Source organism: Macaca fascicularis, chromosome 15, assembly GCF_037993035.2.
Source record: "Macaca fascicularis isolate 582-1 chromosome 15, T2T-MFA8v1.1".
Lineage (NCBI taxonomy): Eukaryota > Metazoa > Chordata > Mammalia > Primates > Cercopithecidae > Macaca > Macaca fascicularis.
In genome coordinates this window covers 1,481,316-1,500,043 of record NC_088389.1, presented here as the reverse complement: position 1 = coordinate 1,500,043, position 18,728 = coordinate 1,481,316, and the positions used below count along the sequence as shown (strand labels likewise).

The 18,728-nt window shown below is 54.6% G+C and overlaps 1 protein-coding gene across 17 annotated transcripts in view; it reads left to right on the top strand.

Moving 5' to 3' along the window:
* The window catches only part of EHMT1 (euchromatic histone lysine methyltransferase 1), a 236,247-nt gene that overhangs the window by 196,962 nt on the left and 20,557 nt on the right, over positions 1-18,728 (top strand). For 13 of the 17 annotated variants that reach the window (XM_074015811.1, XM_074015815.1, XM_045372734.3 and 10 more), the window contains 7 exons: positions 541-642; positions 3,102-3,206; positions 13,943-14,097; positions 15,501-15,668; positions 15,880-16,024; positions 16,904-16,981; positions 18,420-18,535. In XM_074015811.1, the coding sequence (XP_073871912.1) occupies positions 541-642; positions 3,102-3,206; positions 13,943-14,097; positions 15,501-15,668; positions 15,880-16,024; positions 16,904-16,981; positions 18,420-18,535 (869 nt within the window). Of the gene's footprint in view, positions 1-540; positions 643-3,101; positions 3,207-4,961; positions 6,053-13,942; positions 14,098-15,500; positions 15,669-15,879; positions 16,025-16,903; positions 16,982-18,419; positions 18,536-18,728 lie in introns of those variants that run through there. The other 4 variants (XR_012424023.1, XR_012424022.1, XM_074015816.1 and 1 more) reach the window with 2 other exon arrangements.

Genomic DNA, 18,728 nt, shown 5'->3' with positions numbered 1-18,728 from the left:
ACCTACGTGGGAGGCTGAGGCAGGAGGATCACTTGGGCATGGGAGTCAGAGGCTGCAGTGAGCTGTGATCACGCCACTGCACTCCAGCCTGGGCAATACAGCAAGACCCCGTCTCAAAAAGGAAAAAAAGAAAAAAAAAAAAGTCGTGCCCAGAAGCAAAGGAAGCAAGAGGAGGGGCAGAGCCTGTGGCGTTTCCGGGGCCATGGGGTGGGCCTGGTCCTCTTTGTGTCCCACTTTTTGCCATCTATTATTTTAAGTTCTGTAGTACATGGACAACTATTACTGAATCATTCACACTGTCTTCACTGTGCTGGGCGACCAGCCACACACAGGGCCACAGCGGGCTGCACACAGGGCTCGGACCTCGGCTGTTTCCTTGGGAAATGGCCCTGTGGCCTCAGCCTGGGTCTCCTTGTCATTTGAGCAGGACAGGACCCCACCCCCATGGTGGGCACCAGGTTCTCCTGGATCCCACACTCAGGGCTGGCACACCAGGATCACAGGTGTGGATTCTTTGACTAAGTGGCGTTTCTGTTGCAGGACGCAGAGGGCTCTACGTGTTTGCACCTGGCTGCCAAGAAAGGCCACTACGAAGTGGTCCAGTACCTGCTTTCAAATGGACAGATGGACGTCAACTGTCAGGTACAGCCACCCCCTCCCCTTAGCAGCACACCGTGCGGACTGGCCAGGGAAAGTCACTGTTCTGCAGCTCCTGGTCCCACCCCCGTTCTCCACGGCGTCCCCTCCCAGGCACGGAGCCAGCTCAGGCCCTCCACGGCATCCGCTCCCATGCAGAGAGCCAGCTCAGGCCCTCCAGCATCCTCTTCCATACACACGGCCAGCTCGGACGCTTCACAGCATCCTCTTCCATGCACACGGCCAGCTGGGACCCTCCACGGCGTCCCCTTCCACGCACAGGGCTCGCTCAAGCCCTTGGGCCCTGGAACGTCTTGTCCCCTCCCTGTCCTCTTCTGCCCTGGCCTGCTGTGGGCAGCCACACCAGATGCCCACACACCAGGGCAGCCTCTGCACTGTGTCTGGCTGGAGGCTCCTCCCTTGCTCTCCATCAGCTGTGTCTAGATGTCACCATTTGAGGGAGGTGTCACTGGCCTTCCTCCACAGCACCCATCTTCCTTCCTACTCACTGTCCGTCTCTCCCCCACAGCCAGCGCCACGGGGCAGGGTTTGCCGTGCACGTGTGCTGATCCACAGTGCCTCACACACAGTGGGCACCTGCCTCATGAGTGAATGACTGGGGAGACTAAAGGAGGGCAGGTTTTGAGGCTGCTCAGCACACACTGGGGGTCCCTCCCGCATGGACTCGCAGCTCTGGGATAAGTGCCATCCTCACACTGTCTCTCACTCCTTCCTTCAGGAGGCTTGGTCCAAGTCTTTTTAGCCCAGTGGTTGCCCACCCAGTTGTTGACACCCAGCTTCTGTGCCCTCTTGGCCATGGCAACGTCCCCATGGGCCGGAAGCAGCAGCGCCCATACTCTTGCCTTTGCCCTGAGCATCCAGAGGCCAGAGCCCCTGCCTGTTCACTGCATCTGAAGCATCCCCTGACCTCTTCTCTCTGACGTTGTACCCTCATCCATTGAGCACGGGGCTGGGCTCCGGGAGTCTGTGCTCTGCTGTCCCTGCTGTGTTCCCAGTGCCTGTGGTGGTGCTGACCGTCGACCGCAGGGGAGATGTAGCTTTAATCATGGAGGCTGCTGTGTCTATGACAGCAGGATGTACAGGCTGACAACCGCAGGGGAGATGTAGCTTTAATCGTGGAGGCTGCTGTGTTTGTGACAGTGGGATGTGCAGGTCCTTTGAGGGGTGCTGGGGAAGAGGCCGAGGCTTCTGCCTTCAGAGTGGGAATTGGCCATATGACCCTCATTTTCAGTAAAGTTGCCTTTTTCTGGCTTAAAGAAAATTGCCCAGGCCCACTGACTGGACTCAGGAGTGACAGGAGCCAGAGAGCAAGTCAGCCTGGTGGGCATTCTGCTCCCTGCCCAGGAGGAAGCAGGGGGGTCAGCCTCCGTCTGCCTGTCCATCTCCCGCCCACAGTTCCCAGCTGCTGCTCTGATGGGGTCCCTGGCTCTCCTGCATGCAGCCACCATTGGAGGCTGAAGGAGGAGCAGAGCCTGCTACAGCCCAGGCTTCCCGCCAGCCGAGGCTGCTGGTGCGCTCCGGGTCTGGCCTGGGCATACGAGGTTTCACCTCCCTTGTGTGTGCCATTAGACGCGGTGCCCAGCTGTGTTGGCGCGTCCCCAGTGAGTGGTGCCCAGCTGTGTTGGCGCGTCCCCAGTGAGTGGTGCCCAGCTGTGTTGGCGCGTGCCCAGTGAGTGGTGCCCAGCTGTGTTGGCGCGTCCCCAGTGAGTGGTGCCCAGCTGTGTTGGCGCGTCCCCAGTGAGTGGTGCCCAGCTGTGTTGGCGCGTCCCCAGTGAGTGGTGCCCAGCTGTGTTGGCGCGTCCCCAGTGAGTGGTGCCCAGCTGTGTTGGCGCGTCCCCAGTGAGTGGTGCCCAGCTGTGTTGGCGCGTGCCCAGTGAGTGGTGCCCAGCTGTGTTGGCGCGTCCCCAGTGAGTGGTGCCCAGCTGTGTTGGCGCGTCCCCAGTGAGTGGTGCCCAGCTGTGTTGGCGCGTGCCCAGTGAGTGGTGCCCAGCTGTGTTGGCGCGTCCCCAGTGAGTGGTGCCCAGCTGTGTTGGCGCGTGCCCAGTGAGTGGTGCCCAGCTGTGTTGGCGCGTGCCCAGTGAGTGGTGCCCAGCTGTGTTGGCGCGTGCCCATTGAGTGGTGCCCAGCTGTGTTGGTGCGTCCCCAGTGAGTGGTGCCCAGCTGGGAGCGGGCACGGCTGACAGGACAGCCTTGCTGTGTCGGGCAGGGTGGTTGGGCCTGGCCCAGTCCTGGTTCTGCCTTTGTCCTGCACTGGTGGAGCTACCTGGGGCTGTGCTCTGAGGAAGAACTGAGGCCTCTCAGGGTTGCACTCAGGTCCTGAGTGAGATGCCTGCACAAGGGGTGTGGTACCTGGGAGGTGCAGAGACCTCGGCTGTGGGAGTTCTCATCGCTCTGGCGGTTGCCGGTCTCTGGATCGATGACCGCTTTGTTCTCTTCCCTGGCAGGATGACGGAGGCTGGACGCCTATGATCTGGGCCACGGAGTACAAGCACGTGGACCTCGTGAAGCTGCTGCTGTCCAAGGGCTCCGACATCAACATCCGGGACAACGTAAGTTCATCACACCCTCCCCGGAGCAGTGTCTTGGAGGGGTGGGGACCTCCTCCTCCAGAAGGTTCTTTTCTCAAAAGCAGAACCCTGGCCCCTGGTGACGGCTTTGACCTCTTCCTGTGGCAGCATCGGCCCGGCGCTTAGCTGTGGCTGTCCTGTGCCAGAGGCAGATGGGGGGTGTGAGGTCCCAGCAGAGGCCACCCTCTAGGGACCTGCGGGTTCAGAGGGCGCTGCCTGCCCTGCTGTGCCTCCTGCTGCCTCATGGGGCCGTGCCTGGGCCTGAGGCTGCTGACCTCGTGCGGGTGCCACAGCACCTCTGGCTCTCCCTCTGTTTTTGTTTTTTGTTTTTTGTGTTTTTTTGGATGGAGTCTCGCTGTGTCGCCCAGGCTAGAGTGCAGTGGCGCAATCTCGGCTCACTGGAAGCTCTGCCTCTTGGGTTCAAGTGATTCTCATGCCTCCGCCTCCCCAGTAGCTGGGATTACAGGTGTGTGCCACCGTGCCTGGCTAATTTTTGTATTTTTTATTTGTTTGTTTTTGAGACAGAGTCTCTCTCTGTCACCCAGGCTGGAGTGCAGTGGCGCGATCTGAGCTCACTGCAACCTCTGCCTCCTGGGTTCAAGCAGTTCTCCTGCCTCAGCCTCCAGAGTAGTTGGGATTATAGGTGCCCACCACCATGCCTGGCTAATTTTTGTATTTTTAGTAGAGACGGGGTTTTGCTGTGTTGGCCAGACTGGTTTCAAACTCCTGACCTCAGGTGATCCACCCACCTCAGCCTCCCATAGTGCTGGGACTACAGGTGTGAGCCACCACGCCTGGCCAATTTTTGTAGTTTTAGTAGAGACAGGGTTTAGCCATGTTGGCCAGGCTGGTCTTGAACTCCTGACCTCAGGTGATCCGCCCACCTCATCCTCCCACAGGATTACAGGCATGAGCCACCGCACCCGGCCCTTGCCTCTCTCTTTGAAACAGAGGAAAGAGAAGTGAATCGTTTATCGCACCACGGTTTTCTAGAGTGTGATTTAAGATGCTTCAGTGACAGTTTTGTAAGGCCCTTTTGTTTGCTCAGAAAATAGAGTTTGGAGCTGAGATAAGAGGACTCCCCGGTTCTGGGGTGGCTCCTTCAGCCTGAGAGTGGCAGCAGGTGACTGATTAACTCAAAAGGTTGTTCACTAGAAGGTCTTCAGGGACCCACAGAACCAGTGGGGCTGCCAGGGGGCTGGGCATGGCAATGGGCACGACAGCGAGGGGCGAGGGGAGTCCTCTGGTCACCTCCCAAGACGGGCACAGACATGCTGCAGCCCACAGAGCTGTGTCCACCTTCACAGACGGCTCCAGAAGCCATAAATGGGAAGTCTAGCCACAAATAAACTCATTAAGTTGATCGTAAGAAAGAAGATTTGACACAGAGAAAGATTTCTAAAAGCACACTATTAAATCTCCAGTGTGCTGAAGCCTGGCGTCTGAGGAGGGAGGGTTGACACTGCCTCTCAGAGCCTGAGAACAGCGTGGGCACGGGCACTTGCCATTCATTGTTGGCATGGGGGGGTCTGCATTTGGAACCCCTCCCTGCATGTGAGCAGACCCCGCTGTGGTCCACTGGCTGTGGGCACCCTCCGCCTCCCTGCAGGCACACAGGCCTCTCCGGAGTGACTGGTCCTGAGCCGCAGTGCCTCCTCCGTGGGCTGCAGGCTTCCGTGACTGTGTCTGGGGGGTTTCTACCTCGTTCCACCGGAGTTCTTTCCTGCTGGGGGTTAGGACAACGGCACTGTGGTGAGAGGAGCCCTGAGCCGGCAGAAGGAAGAGAAGAGGGAAGCAGAGGCAGAGGAGCCCTGAGCCGGCAGAAGGAAGAGAAGAGGGAAGAGAGGCAGAGGAGCCCTGAGCCGGCAGAAGGAAGAGAAGAGGGAAGCAGAGGCAGAGGAGCCCTGAGCCAGCGGAAGGCTGTGGCGGGTACCTTGGAGGAAGAGAGGAGGGAAGCCAAGGCAGAGGACAAGGCAGAGGCCACCCCCAGGTGGGGCCGCCTCACCTACCACCCGCGGAGACTGTGTGGCGGGCAAGGCAACCCTAGTGTGGCTGGTTGGCCTGCGTGCCTGGGCAGCTTGCAGCCTGTCCAGGTGTCAGAGCTGTTAGCTCTCTGATGCTGGTGGCTGTTTCCCCGGAATGGAAGCATTGATTAAATTTCAAGTTTGTTATTTATAGAATGAAACACTTCATTAATGTAACTACTGTATTGCTGTATAATAGGTAGGCTGCATATACTCAAAGTACACACTCGGGTGAATTTTCACCCAGAAGCCATCGCTGCTGTCGGAAGAGCGAGCCCGGTCCTCCCTCATGCCCCGATGATCTATCTTCAGGTGATTCCTCCGCACTTCACAGCCGTGCCCAGCCCACCCCTGCCACCCGTTGCTGGGCTTTCTGCTATCTGCGTGTCTCGGTTTTATAGAAAAGGGCTCTCACCATGGGCGCCTTTCCCTTGCATCTTGAAGCCGAGATACCCGTTTTCGTTGCCTGAAGTGCCCGTTGTGTGAATGTGTCCGTTTACCCTTCACCTGTCAGTGGGCATTTAGGTGGTTTCTGATTTTTGGTTGTTACTAAGAGAGGTGCTGTGAATACTCATGCCTTAATTTCTCTTGATTAAATCCCTGGGAGTAGAATGGTTAGATCATAGGATAGGTGTGTATGTTTAACATTTGCAGAGACTGCCAGTAGCCGGGCATGGTGACACACACCTGTGGTCCAGCTACTCGGGAGCCTAAGGGGAGAGGATCGCTTGAGCCCAGGAGGTCAAGGCTGCAGTAAGCTGAGATCGCACCACTGCACCCTAGCCTGTCTGCAAAAAAAACAAAGCCTGCCAAACTGCTTTCCAAGTGATGGTACCATCTCTAGTGTATGACAGTGCATTCATCCGTTCTCACACTGCCATCAGGGTTCTACCTAAGACTGTGGAATTTATAAACAAAAGAGGTTTAATTGACTCACAGTTTAGCATGGCTGGCGCGGGGGGGTCTCGGGAAACTTAACAATCATGGCAGAAGGCAAGGAGAAGTAAAGCACGTCTTCCATGGTGGCAAGAGAGAGATTGAGGAGCCTTGTACCACACTTTAAAACCAGCTGTTGGCCGGGCGCGGTGGCTCAAGCTTGTAATCCCAGCACTTTGGGAGGCCGAGACGGGCGGATCACGAGGTCAGGAGATCGAGACCATCCTGGATAACACGGTGAAACCCCGTCTCTACTAAGAAATACAAAAAACTAGCCGGGCGAGGTGGTGGGCGCCTGTAGTCCCAGCTACTCGGGAGGCTGAGGCCGGAGAATGGCGTGAACCCGGGAGGCGGAGCTTGCAGTGAGCTGAGATCCGGCCACTGCACTCCAGCCTGGGCGACAGAGCGAGACTCCGTCTCAAAAAAAAAAAAAAAAAAAACCAGCTGTTGTGAGAACTCACATGAGAACAGCATGGGGACCCACCCCCATAATCCAGTCAGGTCCCTCCCTTGACACGTGGGGATTACAATTCAAGACAAGATTTGGGTGGGGACACAAGGCCAACCCATATCAGAGAGTCCTGGTTCCTCCGCATCCTTCCCAACACGTAGCATGGTCAGTCTTTAAATTTTATCCATTTTGGTAGGTGTGTAGTGATATGTTGTTGTGGTTTTAGTTTTCAGTCATTTCATTTTCATTTCTCTAATGACAGTTGACGTTAAGCATCTTTTTATGGGCTTATTTACAATCCGTATATCTTCTTTAATGAAGGGTCTGTTCAAATCTTTTTCTTGCTTATTATCAGGTATTTTTTTAAATTCTGGAGATTTAAGAGTTTATGTTCTGGATATAAGTCCTTTATCAGATATATGGTTTACAGATCTGTCTTTGGAAGTGTAGAATTTTAAAAGTTTTTATAAAGTTTGGTTTATCAGTGTTTTTCTTTTTTTTTTTTTTTTAACTGGATCCTGTTTTGGCATTCTGTTTTAAGAAATCATTGCCTAATCTGAGAACCCAAAGATATTCTCCCACATTTCCTTATACGAGTTTTATGATTTGGGGGTTTCCATTTAGGTCTACGTTTTATTATAGTTGACTTTTGTATATGGTGTGAGGTATAGATTGAACCTTTTTTTTTTTTTTTTTTTTGCTTGTGGATGCCTAGTTCAGTGCCATTTGTTGAGAAAACCATTCTTTCTACATAGAATTGGCCGGGCACGGTGGCTCAAGCCTGTAATCCCAGCACTTTGGGAGGCCGAGACGGGCGGATCACGAGGTCAGGAGATCGAGACCATCCTGGCTAACACGGTGAAACCCCGTCTCTACTAAGAAATACAAAAAACTAGCCAGGCGAGGTGGCGGGCGCCTGTAGTCCCAGCTCCTCGGGAGGCTGAGGCAGGAGAATGGCGTGAACCCGGGAGGCGGAGCTTGCAGTGAGCTGAGATCCGGCCACTGCACTCCAGCCTGGGCGGCAGAGCGAGACTCCGTCTCAAAAAAAAAAAAAGAATTGACTCTGCCATTGCCAAAGGCCAGTCATCTGCATGTGTGAGTCAGTCATCCATGTGTCAGTCCACGTGTGTCAGTCGTTTGCATGTGTCAGTCATCCATGTGTGAGTCAGTCATCTGCATGTGTGAGTCCACTTGTGTCCGTCGTCCATGTGTGAGTCAGCCATCTGTATGTCTGTCAGTTGTCCACATGTGTCAGCCCACATGTCTGTCATCCACATGTGAGAGTCAGTCTGCATGTGTGAGTCAGCTGTGTGTGTGTGTGTGAGCCTGTCATCCGCATGTGTGAGTCCATCATCTGCATGTGTCAGTCGTCTGCATGTGTGAGTCATCCATGTGTCAGTCATCCACGTGTGAGTCAGTCATCTGCATGTCTGTCATCCACATGTGTCCACATGTGTGTCATTTGTCTACATGTGAGGGTCAGTCATCTGCATGTATGAGTCAGTCATCTGCATGTGTGTGAGTCTGTCATCCACATGTGTGAGTTGGTCATCCATGTCAGTCGTCCGCATGTGTATCAGTCGTCTGTATGTGTGAGCCAGTCATCCACATGTCAGAGTCAGTGGTCCACATGTGTGTAAAGTCAGTCATCCACATGTGTGTGTCAGCTCCAGGACCCTCTCTTTTGATGCATTGATCTGCATATTTGCCTTTAGGCAAGTACTGTCCTTGCCTGACTGATGTAGTTTTACAGTAGGTCTTGCAAAATCATTTTTCTTCTCCCAAACTTGATACTGCTATTCTTCTACATTTTACATACATACATATATAGATATAAAAAATATCTATATGTTCTGAACACCATAATAGCCATATGGTTATTCTGTTTAAACAGTCATTGGTCTTTTTTTTTTTTTTTAATAGAATCTCACTCTGTTGCCCAGTCTGGAGTGCAGTGGCACGATCTCGGCTCACTGTAACCTCCGTGTCTCGGGTTCGAGCATTTCTCATGCCTTGGCCTCCTGAGTAGCTGGGATTACAGGCGCGAGCCACCACGCCTGGCTAATTTTTGTATTTTTAATAGAGATGGGGTTTCACCATGTTGGTCAGGCTGGTCTCGAACTCCTGACCTCGTGATCCACTCATCTTGGCCTCCCATAGTGCTGGGATTACAGGTGTGAGCCACCGCACCTGGCCTGGTCTTTTTTTTTTTTTTTTTTTGGAGACAGAGCCTCTCACCCTGTCACCCAGCCTGGAGTGCAGTGATGCAATAGCTCACTGCAGCCTCCACCTCCCTGGTTCAAGCGATTTTCCTGCCTCAGCCTCCCAAGTAGCTGGGATTACAGGCACATGGCACCACGCCTGGCTAATTTTTGTATTTTTATTAGAGACGGGGATTTCGCCATGTTGGCCAGGCTGGTTTCAAACTCCGGACCTTTGTTGATCTGCCCGCTTTGACCTCCCACAGTGCTGGGATTGCAGATGTGAGGCAGCACGCCCAGCCGAGTGGTCTCTCCCGCCAAGCTTCTCCACCTTGGTGGGCTTGTGCTCCTGATGTTGCTTCCTTTCCGCCAGCCTTTCCTGTGGTGTTGGTCTGCTTGTGGTGAGCTCTTGCAGCTTTTTTTTTTTTTTTTTTGAGACGGAGTTTCGCTTTTTTGCCCAGGCTGGAGTGCAGTGGTGCGATCTCGGCTCACTGCAACCACCTTCTTCCAGTTTCAAGTGATTTTCCTCCCTCAGCCTCCTAAGTAGCTGGGATTACAGGCACTGGCCACAACGCCTGGGAAATTTTTGTGTTTTTAGTAGAGATGGGTTTCACCATGTTGGCCAGGTTGGTCTCAAACTCCTGACCTCATGATCTGCCGGCCTCGGACTCCCAAAGTGCTGGGATTACAGGTGTAAGCCACCGCGCCCGGCCCTCTTGCAGCTCTTTAATGCCTGGAAAGTCCTTATTTTGCTTTCATTTTTGAAAGACATTCTTACAATTCTGGATGCATAGTTATTTCTTCCAATGCTTTAAATGGCGGTTTCCCTGGGTCCTCACCCGCAGTGTTCGCAGTGAGAAATCCACTGCCAGCGCATGGTTATTTCTCTGTGTATAACGTGTCTTTTTTATATGGCTGCTTTTAGAATTTTTTTTCTGTATCTCTTGGTTTTAGCAATTGGATTTTCCTCTAAGCCTTAGTTTGTCTGTAAAGCAATTTGATTACTGATGTGCCTTGGTGTTATTTTGTGTGTGTGCACTTAGGGTTCATTGAGCTTCTTGGATTTGTGGATTTAGGGTTTTTGACAAATTTGGAAATTTTTCAGTCATTATTTCTTCAAATAATGTTTTCTGCCCACCGTGCTTTCCAGTGTTCCAGCTGTGTATGTAGGAGTTCTCAGAGTGGTTCCACAGCTCACTGGTGCTCTCTTCAGTTTTTAAAAATTATTGTTTTTTCACGCTGTGTTTCAGTTGAGCGGGTTTTTGTTGGTTTGTCTTCCAGTTCACTCATCTTTTCTTCTGCACGTGTTGCTGTTGAGCTCATCCAGTTTGTGTGCTTACATTCCAGGCATTGTCGTTTTCAGCTCTAAATGTTCTGTTGGAGTCTTTCAAACATTTCCTAACATGTTTCTACTTAATTTTCGAACCTATAGAATACAGTTATACCAATGGCTTTATTTACTTATTTATTTATTTAAAACAGAGTCTCTTTTTCCCAGGCTGGAGTGCAGTGGCGCAATCTCGGCTCACTGTAACCTTTGCCTCCCGTGTTCAAGCGATTCTCCTGCCTCAGCCTCCCGAGTAGCTGGGATTACAGGCACACACCATCACGCCTGGCTAAGTTTTGTAGTTTTAGTAGAGACGGGGTTTCACCATGTTGCCCAGTCTGGTCTCAAACTCCTGACCTCAGGTGATCTACCTGCCTCTGCCTCCCAAAATGCTGGGATTACAGGTGTGAGCCACCGCATCTGGCCCACCAATGGCTTTAATGACCTTGTTTGCTAATCCAGCATCTGAGCAAAAGCCGGGTTTTTTGATTAACTGGATTTTTCCTCCCCACTGTGGGTCATGTTTCCTGCTCCTTTGCACGTCTGGTAACCTGTAGCCAATGCCAGGATGTGGGTGGGTTTTACAAAACTTGTATGGTGCTAGGGACTCTTCTTCCTGTGAATGTTCTTGAACTTTGTTCTGGAACTCAGCCAAGTCACTTGAAACCCGTCAGATCATGTTGGATTTTGCTTTTCAGGTTTGTTAGGTGGGTCTGGAGCCACTGAGGCAGGTCCCTCCACTGTCCTCCAGCCCACAGCCTGTGAACAGAGTGTGTGGCCTGCCTGGCTGTGGGGAAAGGCCCTGGCTTTGAGTGCACGTTCTCCACAGGCTTGTGGCTGCTGGTGTTCTGCCGGATGACCCAGGTGGAAATGCACAGATTTCTGGACCCTCTCTTGGAGCTCTGTTTTCTGTCTGAGCATCCGGAGGCCCTGCCTGGCTCCCTCCCGTGCCGTGGTTGGAGCTCTGGTGGCAGTGAGCTGGGCAGCTCACAGGCTCCGCCTCTCAGGGCGCGGTCCTTCCCTGCCTGGTGTCTGGTGTCTTGACAGCCATGGTCACGGGTTTTGACTGTTTGTTTTACTCTTCTGGTTCTTTTAGGTGGGAAGGTAAATCTGTTCTGGTCTGTATCACCCCATCGTTTCAGGAGTGCGGTTGCTCACCAGGTGTAGGCCGGGCTTGTAACTCAGCAGACTTCAGAAAGGCTGGGCGTTTGAACAGTCCCAGGGTGGAAGGATCTTAGGTGAACTGGAAGCTCTCAAAAACGTAATTCTGGGGCGGGGCGTGGTGGCGGACCACCTGAGGTCAGGAGTTTGACAGCAGCCCGGGCAACATGGTGAAACCCCGACTCTACTAAAAATACAAAATAATTAGCTGGGCCTGGTAGCACGCACCTGTTATCCCAGCTACTGGGGAGGCTGGGGCACGACAATCACTTGAACCCCAGAGGCAGAGGTTGCTGTGAACCGAGATCGTGCCAGCTGCACTCCAGCCTGGGAGATGGAGTGAGACTCCGCCTCGAAAACAAATAAAACATGTAATTCTGGTTATAAAATCATAAATCATTCCGATAAAGGAAAAAGAAGAGGCCCCTAAGCAAGCAGCGTTTTGTTCAAGGAGCCCTCAAATGTGTGGAGGAGGGAAAGCAGAAACAAAGAGCGGAGGGATGGAAGAGCCGCAGAGCAGCCCAGGCTCTTCAGGAAGTCCGCTGAGGCGGACACACGGAGTCTGCTTTTAGTTGTCTCTTTCAGAAGTCACGGACACAGTGAAGCCCACGCCTGGGGCTAGCCGGGTTTGTGGATGAACATACTGGAGACAAAGCCACTAGATTTCTGTTCTGCTTTTATCTTCACGCTCACTGAGCTGGACAGCGTTGGTGCCGCACGGTGTGGAGTTGGGAGGGGACTGCAGGAGAGCACCGGGTGTCTCAAGAGCGCGTGTCCTTCTTCTCTCTTGGGGGTGAGACTCTGCCCACCTGCAGAGCCAGTCCCTGGGATGTGGCGGCGGCCCTGGATGGGAGGCGGGGCCAAGCTCAAAGGGAAGCAGAGCCTGCGGGGAGGAGACCGCACCCCTGCAGGGCTCTGCCTTGGCCCGGAGCCGCCTCAGCCCCCCCAGCAAAGCGGACAGTCAGGCGGGGCTTGGTTGATGGCTCTGGGAAGATCGCTGACATTCCCGAGAGGAAGGAGGTGCAGCCGGCCCTCCCAGACACGCGCAGAACGGAACCCACTTCAGGAGCGTGAAACGCTCACGTGCCTCTGAGGAAGCATCCCTGAGAAATAATGTAGAAAATAAAAAGCACTAGAATATTTGCTGGCAATGTATTCCAGAAATATACCCACAGAAACAAACCAGGTGTCCAGTACAGGAAAGGTCCGCAAGCTGAGTGACCGTCGGCGATGGGTCCGGAGGCGGTTCCGACGCCGCCCCGGGTGGACCCTCGCGATGGGTCCGGAGGCGGTTCCGACGCCGCCCCGCGTGGACGGTCGCGATGGGTCCGGAGGCGGTTCCGACGCCGCCCCGCGTGGACCGTCGCGATGGGTCCGGAGGCGGTTCCGACGCCGCCCCGCGTGGACCCTCGTGATGGGTCCGGAGGCGGTTCCGATGCCGCCCCGCATGGAAGGCGCTCCTCGCGTGGTGCCAACTGGAGGAGGCCTCAGCACCTGGGAGCCTCTGGTGATGACGGAGGGTCAGGGACAGACGGGCATCAGGTTAGGAAACGGGCGCGGGCCTGTTCCTCATTCCACCTATAGCTGTTTTATCTCTGGGGCGATCGAGTTAGGGATATTTCATTGTTCTGATTTGTATTTGTGGCTGCCTGTCAGAGTTGAACATTGTCTTATGTTTACCGTTCATCTTTTTCTTACCTACCTTCTTTATTTTCTTCTCCTTTGCACATATTTTTTCAGAATTACAGTGTTCTAATTTACTGTGTGATTATAAATCATCTATATTTTACATATGGCACAAGTATTTCTCCAAATTTTATTTGTTTTATTTAAAAGAGGCCTTTTTAAAAGTAAAACTTACTGTTTTTTTTTGAGACAGAGTTTTGCTCTTGTTGCCCAGGCTGGAGTGCAGTGGCACGATCTCGGCTCACTGCAACCTCTGCTTCCTGGGTTCAAGCGATTCTCCTGCCTCAGCCTTGCGCGTAGCTGGGATTACAGGCGCCCACCACCACGCCTGGCTCATTTTTTGTATTTTTAATAGAGACGGGGTTTCACCATGTTGGCCAGGCTGGTCTCGAACTCCTGACCTCAAGTGATCTACCTGCCTCTGCCTCCCAAAATGCTGGGATTACAGGCATGAGCCACCACACCCGGCCCAAAATTTTAATTTAATCAAATTTGCATGTCTTTTTTCAAATCTTTCAAAAGCATTATCCTATCCTATGACTATACCCCTGTTTGGAAATGAATATAATTTTAAAAAATAGATGAAAGAAAAGTGCCTGCAAGTGTTAATGTGTTGAGATTAGGTTGATATAATTCTGGATGACCTTTTCCCTATTTTTACAATATTCTTTACTGTGATTATGCTTTTATAATTATGTTATTTTTACAATGAAAAAAACAAAACACGAAAGGATGTGCCTTCCAGAGTTGAGATGGGCACTAGGTTCCCATCTGGTGACCTGTGGCGCCCTTTCCACCTGGCCGTTGCTGAGGACGGCCACGCGCGCTCCAGAGCCTCTCCCCAGGCACGCGGGCTGCAGCTGCTGTGGCCGGGCCCCAGCACTGTGAGCCAGCAGGAAGCCTGCACTGAGCTCTGGCTTGTGTCTGTTCAGGAGGAGAACATTTGCCTGCACTGGGCGGCGTTCTCTGGCTGCGTGGACATCGCCGAGATCCTGCTGGCTGCCAAGTGCGACCTCCACGCCGTGAACATCCACGGAGACTCGCCGCTGCACATTGCTGCCCGGGAGAACCGCTACGACTGTGTCGTGTGAGTGTGGCGCTTCCCCCGGCTCGGGCTGGCGCTGACCTGACCTGGGCGCCCGGAGAGACCGCTCGATGGTCGTGTGTTCACACTTGGGCTCGAGTGGACACAGGCCCTCTGTTCCCTCCTGTGGAAGTCCGTCCTTGGTGTTCCACGTACAGAGAAGTGACTTTCCCAGTCCACGTTTGAGATCAGCTGTGGTTTATTTCTGGGTTAGGAGGATTGTCATGCAAAATTCCCAAGTTGTTAGGTCAGACCTTGAGTTGAGTCTCAGACCTGATGCTCCTGACATGGCTGAGGGGCAGCGTGGGAACAGCCCTGCTCCCAGCAGGGACCTGCCAGCTCAGAGGCGCCGAGAGGCTCAGAGTGCCTTCTGGGAGCAGTGCCACCCACAGCCAGAGCTGGAGATGCTGGGGGCTGTGGCGTTCACCGCTCAGGGCCCTTTTAAAACTTGAGACCTTCAGCTGGGTGGCGGTGGCTCACACCTGTAATCCCAGCACTTTGGGAGGCTGAGGCAGGAGGATCACCTGAGGTCAGGAGTTTGAGACTAGCCTGGCCAACATGGTGAAACCCCATCTCTACTAAAAATACGAAAATTAGCCGGCCATGGTGGCGCGTGCCTGTAACCCCAGCTACTCCCGAGGCTGAGGCAGGAGAATCGCTTGGACCCGGGAGGCAAAGATTGCAGTGAGTGGAGATTGCGACACTACACTCCAGCCTGGGCGACAGAGCGAGATTCTGTCTCAAGAAAAAAAAAAAAAACCCAAAAACAAAAAAACTTGAGACCTTGATCCCTTAAGTCATACACACTCAGGTTGTTGTCGGTGGCCTGGGATGGGGTATTTGTTTGGCTGCTGGGGAAGGACAGGGAGCTGTGGGTGCTCCACGCACCAGCCTCCGGTGACTCCCCAGCCCCTACACGTGGAGCTGTGCCCTCCCACATTTGGATCTCACGGTGGCTTACCCAGGTTGGTCATCTGGCTGTGCGAAGCCCAGCTCCACGTACGGTGACTGCGGTCTGGACGCAGTGGGCAGGAGTGGAACTGAGGACTGCTCATGCTGCGCATGGCCCAAGCGTGGCCTCTCTCCCTCCTTATCCTTGAGGATAAATTTAAATGAAAAATCCAAGAAAAATCAAATGCCATCCTGGTTTTTTACATACTCTTCCTGCTAAGAAAACAGCCTGCTGACTTTGACAGTGAATATGGGAGAGGAGTAAGAGAGTCCCTGTTCCTGGGTGAGCTAAAGCCCGTCTTTGCAGAGTCATTGGTGAGCAGACTTCAAGTTATCTCACAGCGAATAGTGTGTTCCCTTTACTGTTAGTGATGATGGTCATTTTATAAATCTCATCTGTGTCATCTTTTCAAGTCAGCTTTAAATGTTTTGTGGCCTTACATTTTCCCTTTTAGCCTCTTTCTTTCTCGGGATTCAGATGTCACCTTAAAGAACAAAGAAGGGGAGACGCCCCTGCAGTGTGCGAGCCTCAACTCTCAGGTGTGGAGCGCTCTGCAGATGAGCAAGGCTCTGCAGGACTCGGCCCCCGACAGGCCCAGCCCCGTGGAGAGGATAGTGAGCAGGTGAGCCCGGCCCCGGGACGGCTCTGCGGCAAATCGGCAGCCAGCAGGGCTTTGGGAGTTTGCGGTGAAAGCTGCTCCTGAAGCTGAAACATCCCCAGGCTGGAGTTCAAACTCTCAGGGCCAGGTGTTTGCCAGCCGCCCACTGCACGCCATGCCACCCCCTGGGCAGAGTACGTCAGCCTCCAGGTGACACCTGCCCTTTCCGTGGCAGGGACATCGCTCGAGGCTACGAGCGTATCCCCATCCCCTGCGTCAACGCCGTGGATGGCGAGCCGTGCCCCAGCAACTACAAGTACGTCTCTCAGAACTGCGTGACGTCCCCCATGAACATCGACAGAAACATCACTCACCTGCAGGTGAGTGACACGGACGAAGGGCGGGCTCAGGCCAGGACGTGGGGCGGGCAGAAGCTTCTGGAGCCTGGGGTCCTGGGTTCTTCTCACCACTCAGAGCAGGAGGGCTCGTGGGGGGCTTCCCAGGAAGACCTCGTTCTCTTTGCAGCTGCCTCCCGTGAAAGAGCTGGAAGGCAGATAAAGGTTCTGTCAGGCCCAGCCCTGGGCCTCTCACTGCTCTTCCGAGGCTTCTTACCGACCCCAAAGGAACGGCAAGCATCTTTGTGCCTTTTTTTTTACCTCACACTCAGGGGCCCCCGTGCGGCCTCGTGCTGGTGGCACAGGCGAGAGGAGCCCCTGCAAGGCCTGCAGGACGACCTGGTCCCTGCATCTCCCAGCCCCCGGAGAGATGGGTCCAGCACATGCCAGCTTTCCCAGCCTGAGTGCACAGAGCCTGGTGCCCTCACCGCCTGCGCCTTCTTGAGCACTTTCTTTGTGGCTCTGCTTGTAGGCAGCTCCCTCCTCTTCCCAGGCCGGGCACTGCCCAGGGCCCCCCACTCAGGATGTGCCAGGCTCTGCATTCTTGTCTTTCCCGTCGAGCATCTGGCCACAAATGCAGCCGCTGCCCAGCCCTTCACCCACCCCACGTCACCCGCTGCCGCGTTGCTGCGCTGCCTGCCCCGTCCCTCTGTCAGGGTCCTCAGCCAGAGAGCCCCTCCAGCGGGCACTCGGCATGTTTCTGCCCGCACACCCTTCACCCTAAGAGGCCACACACTCGTGGTGCCTTTGAGAAGCATTTAGCAGAATCGGGGTAACTGAGAATTGTAAGACGTAGTTGTGACCGGGAGGGAAACAGAAGGCCTGTGCCTGCACGTCTGACGGCCCCGGCGCCTCTCTCCTCAGTACTGTGTGTGCATCGACGACTGTTCCTCCAGCAACTGCATGTGCGGCCAGCTCAGCATGCGCTGCTGGTACGACAAGGTGAGGGCGGCCTCGTGTGCGTGGGCTCAGGTGGTAAGTGCCGCTGGTCCGGGTCTGCAAAAACAGTGCAGGCGTCCGTGACCCCAGCGCTGTTGTGGCAGCGTTGGGAAGGAGTTGGAGGTGAGCTGGGTGTCACAGGCAGGGACGGTACAGTGGGCGCCGGCACCCAAGGCGGGGTTGTGAGCCGAGGACATGGCTGCAGAGTCCCTGGGCCTGGGGTCTGTATCCTTTGTGGCCACCTGGATGGTAGTGGAGGCGGGCAGCCAGGCAGCCTGGCTTGGCCCCAGGAGGAGGTGCTGCTTGTGTTTGGTGTATCTGGTGAGCTCTGCCTTGTGCTTGCTGAGTGTGAGGGGTGTGAAGAGGGAGGGTGCTGCTGGGCTGGGTACAGGGAGCATCGGTGTGGGCGTGGGGCTTGAGGAGACACAGGATTGGAAGTTTCTGGTGGGTGCTGGTCCTCAGAGGGCCCGAGATGGTGGCCACTGAGGAGGAGATGGGAGTGGGGACTGGCCCTGGCTAGCTGGGGTGCAATTCAGGGGAGGGATGTCTAAGCAGAGGCGGAGGGTTCCTGGTCTCCCGAGTTCAGAGGTCACGGTGGGGACAGAAGCCAACATGGCCTGGGTGAAGAGACGCAAGCAGGGAGAGGCAGCAGGCGTCCCCTCCGGAAGCGGACTTTGGAGGAGGGTGGCCGTGGAGGGTGGCCGGAGGGTTTACCCATCTCAATGAGAGGCCCCAGTGGGAGAAGGATTCATGCCAGTGAGGGCCATGGAGGTGGCAGGCTCAGAAAGCCACCAGGCTCATGTCCGAGTGGTGTCTTTTGGGGTGGACAGTCCTGCTGAAGGGGCGCAGGAAGGAATGTTGTGGGGAGCACCCTAATTGTTCAGGGCATCCCCTGAAGCCATCAAGCCAGAGTGTGCCTGGCAGCCCTGGGCCCCGCACCTCAGCTCACACAGCCCTGGGGGAGCACCTGCGCCCAGTGCTGCTGCACCTGGCCTGGCTTCGGAGGGTAGGAAGGGGAGCAGAGGGCTGGGTCCCTCCACAGTTGAGGATTTGCAAGGCAAGGAGGCCAGGAGTGCAGGAGGGTGCAGGAGGCCCCGACCAGCCGAAGGAGGCAGAGCAGCCCACAAGCTGGCAGCCTCGGTGACGTGGAGAAGCCCAGGCTGGGGGCTGGGAAGGCCCCGGATGGACAGAAACTGGCCCAGGCTGGGTCTGGGGAGCGCTCCAGGAGGTCTCCACAACCTGTGTGGGCATCTGGGTGGGGGCTTCCCATCCAAACCATACACATGGAGTTTTTCCCTAGGTGGGTGTTCAAGTTTGGCCAGAAACCATTGTTTTTATGCCAGTTTGAGCCGCACTGGGTGGGCACTTAGTGGAAATGGGTTGATGTCAGCTCGAAGAGTGAGTGACCTCTGCTGGGCCCTTGCTGCTCGTCTGTCCACAGGACGGCCGGCTCCTGCCAGAGTTCAACATGGCGGAGCCTCCCTTGATCTTCGAATGCAACCACGCGTGCTCCTGCTGGAGGAACTGCCGAAATCGTGTTGTGCAGAATGGTCTCAGGTGAGAGGCAGCTTCCTGCCAGAGCCCCATATTCTGCTCATGTGTGCATTAGCACGGAGGTCACCCCGACAGACAAGAACTTAACGTGTTTGGATGTACCCGCGTTGTGTTTGCAGATAGAGCCGACAGGTTACCTCTGAGCCCTTTATCCTCTGGAAATGTCACTGGTGCCGTAAATCACGAGTCATGCTTC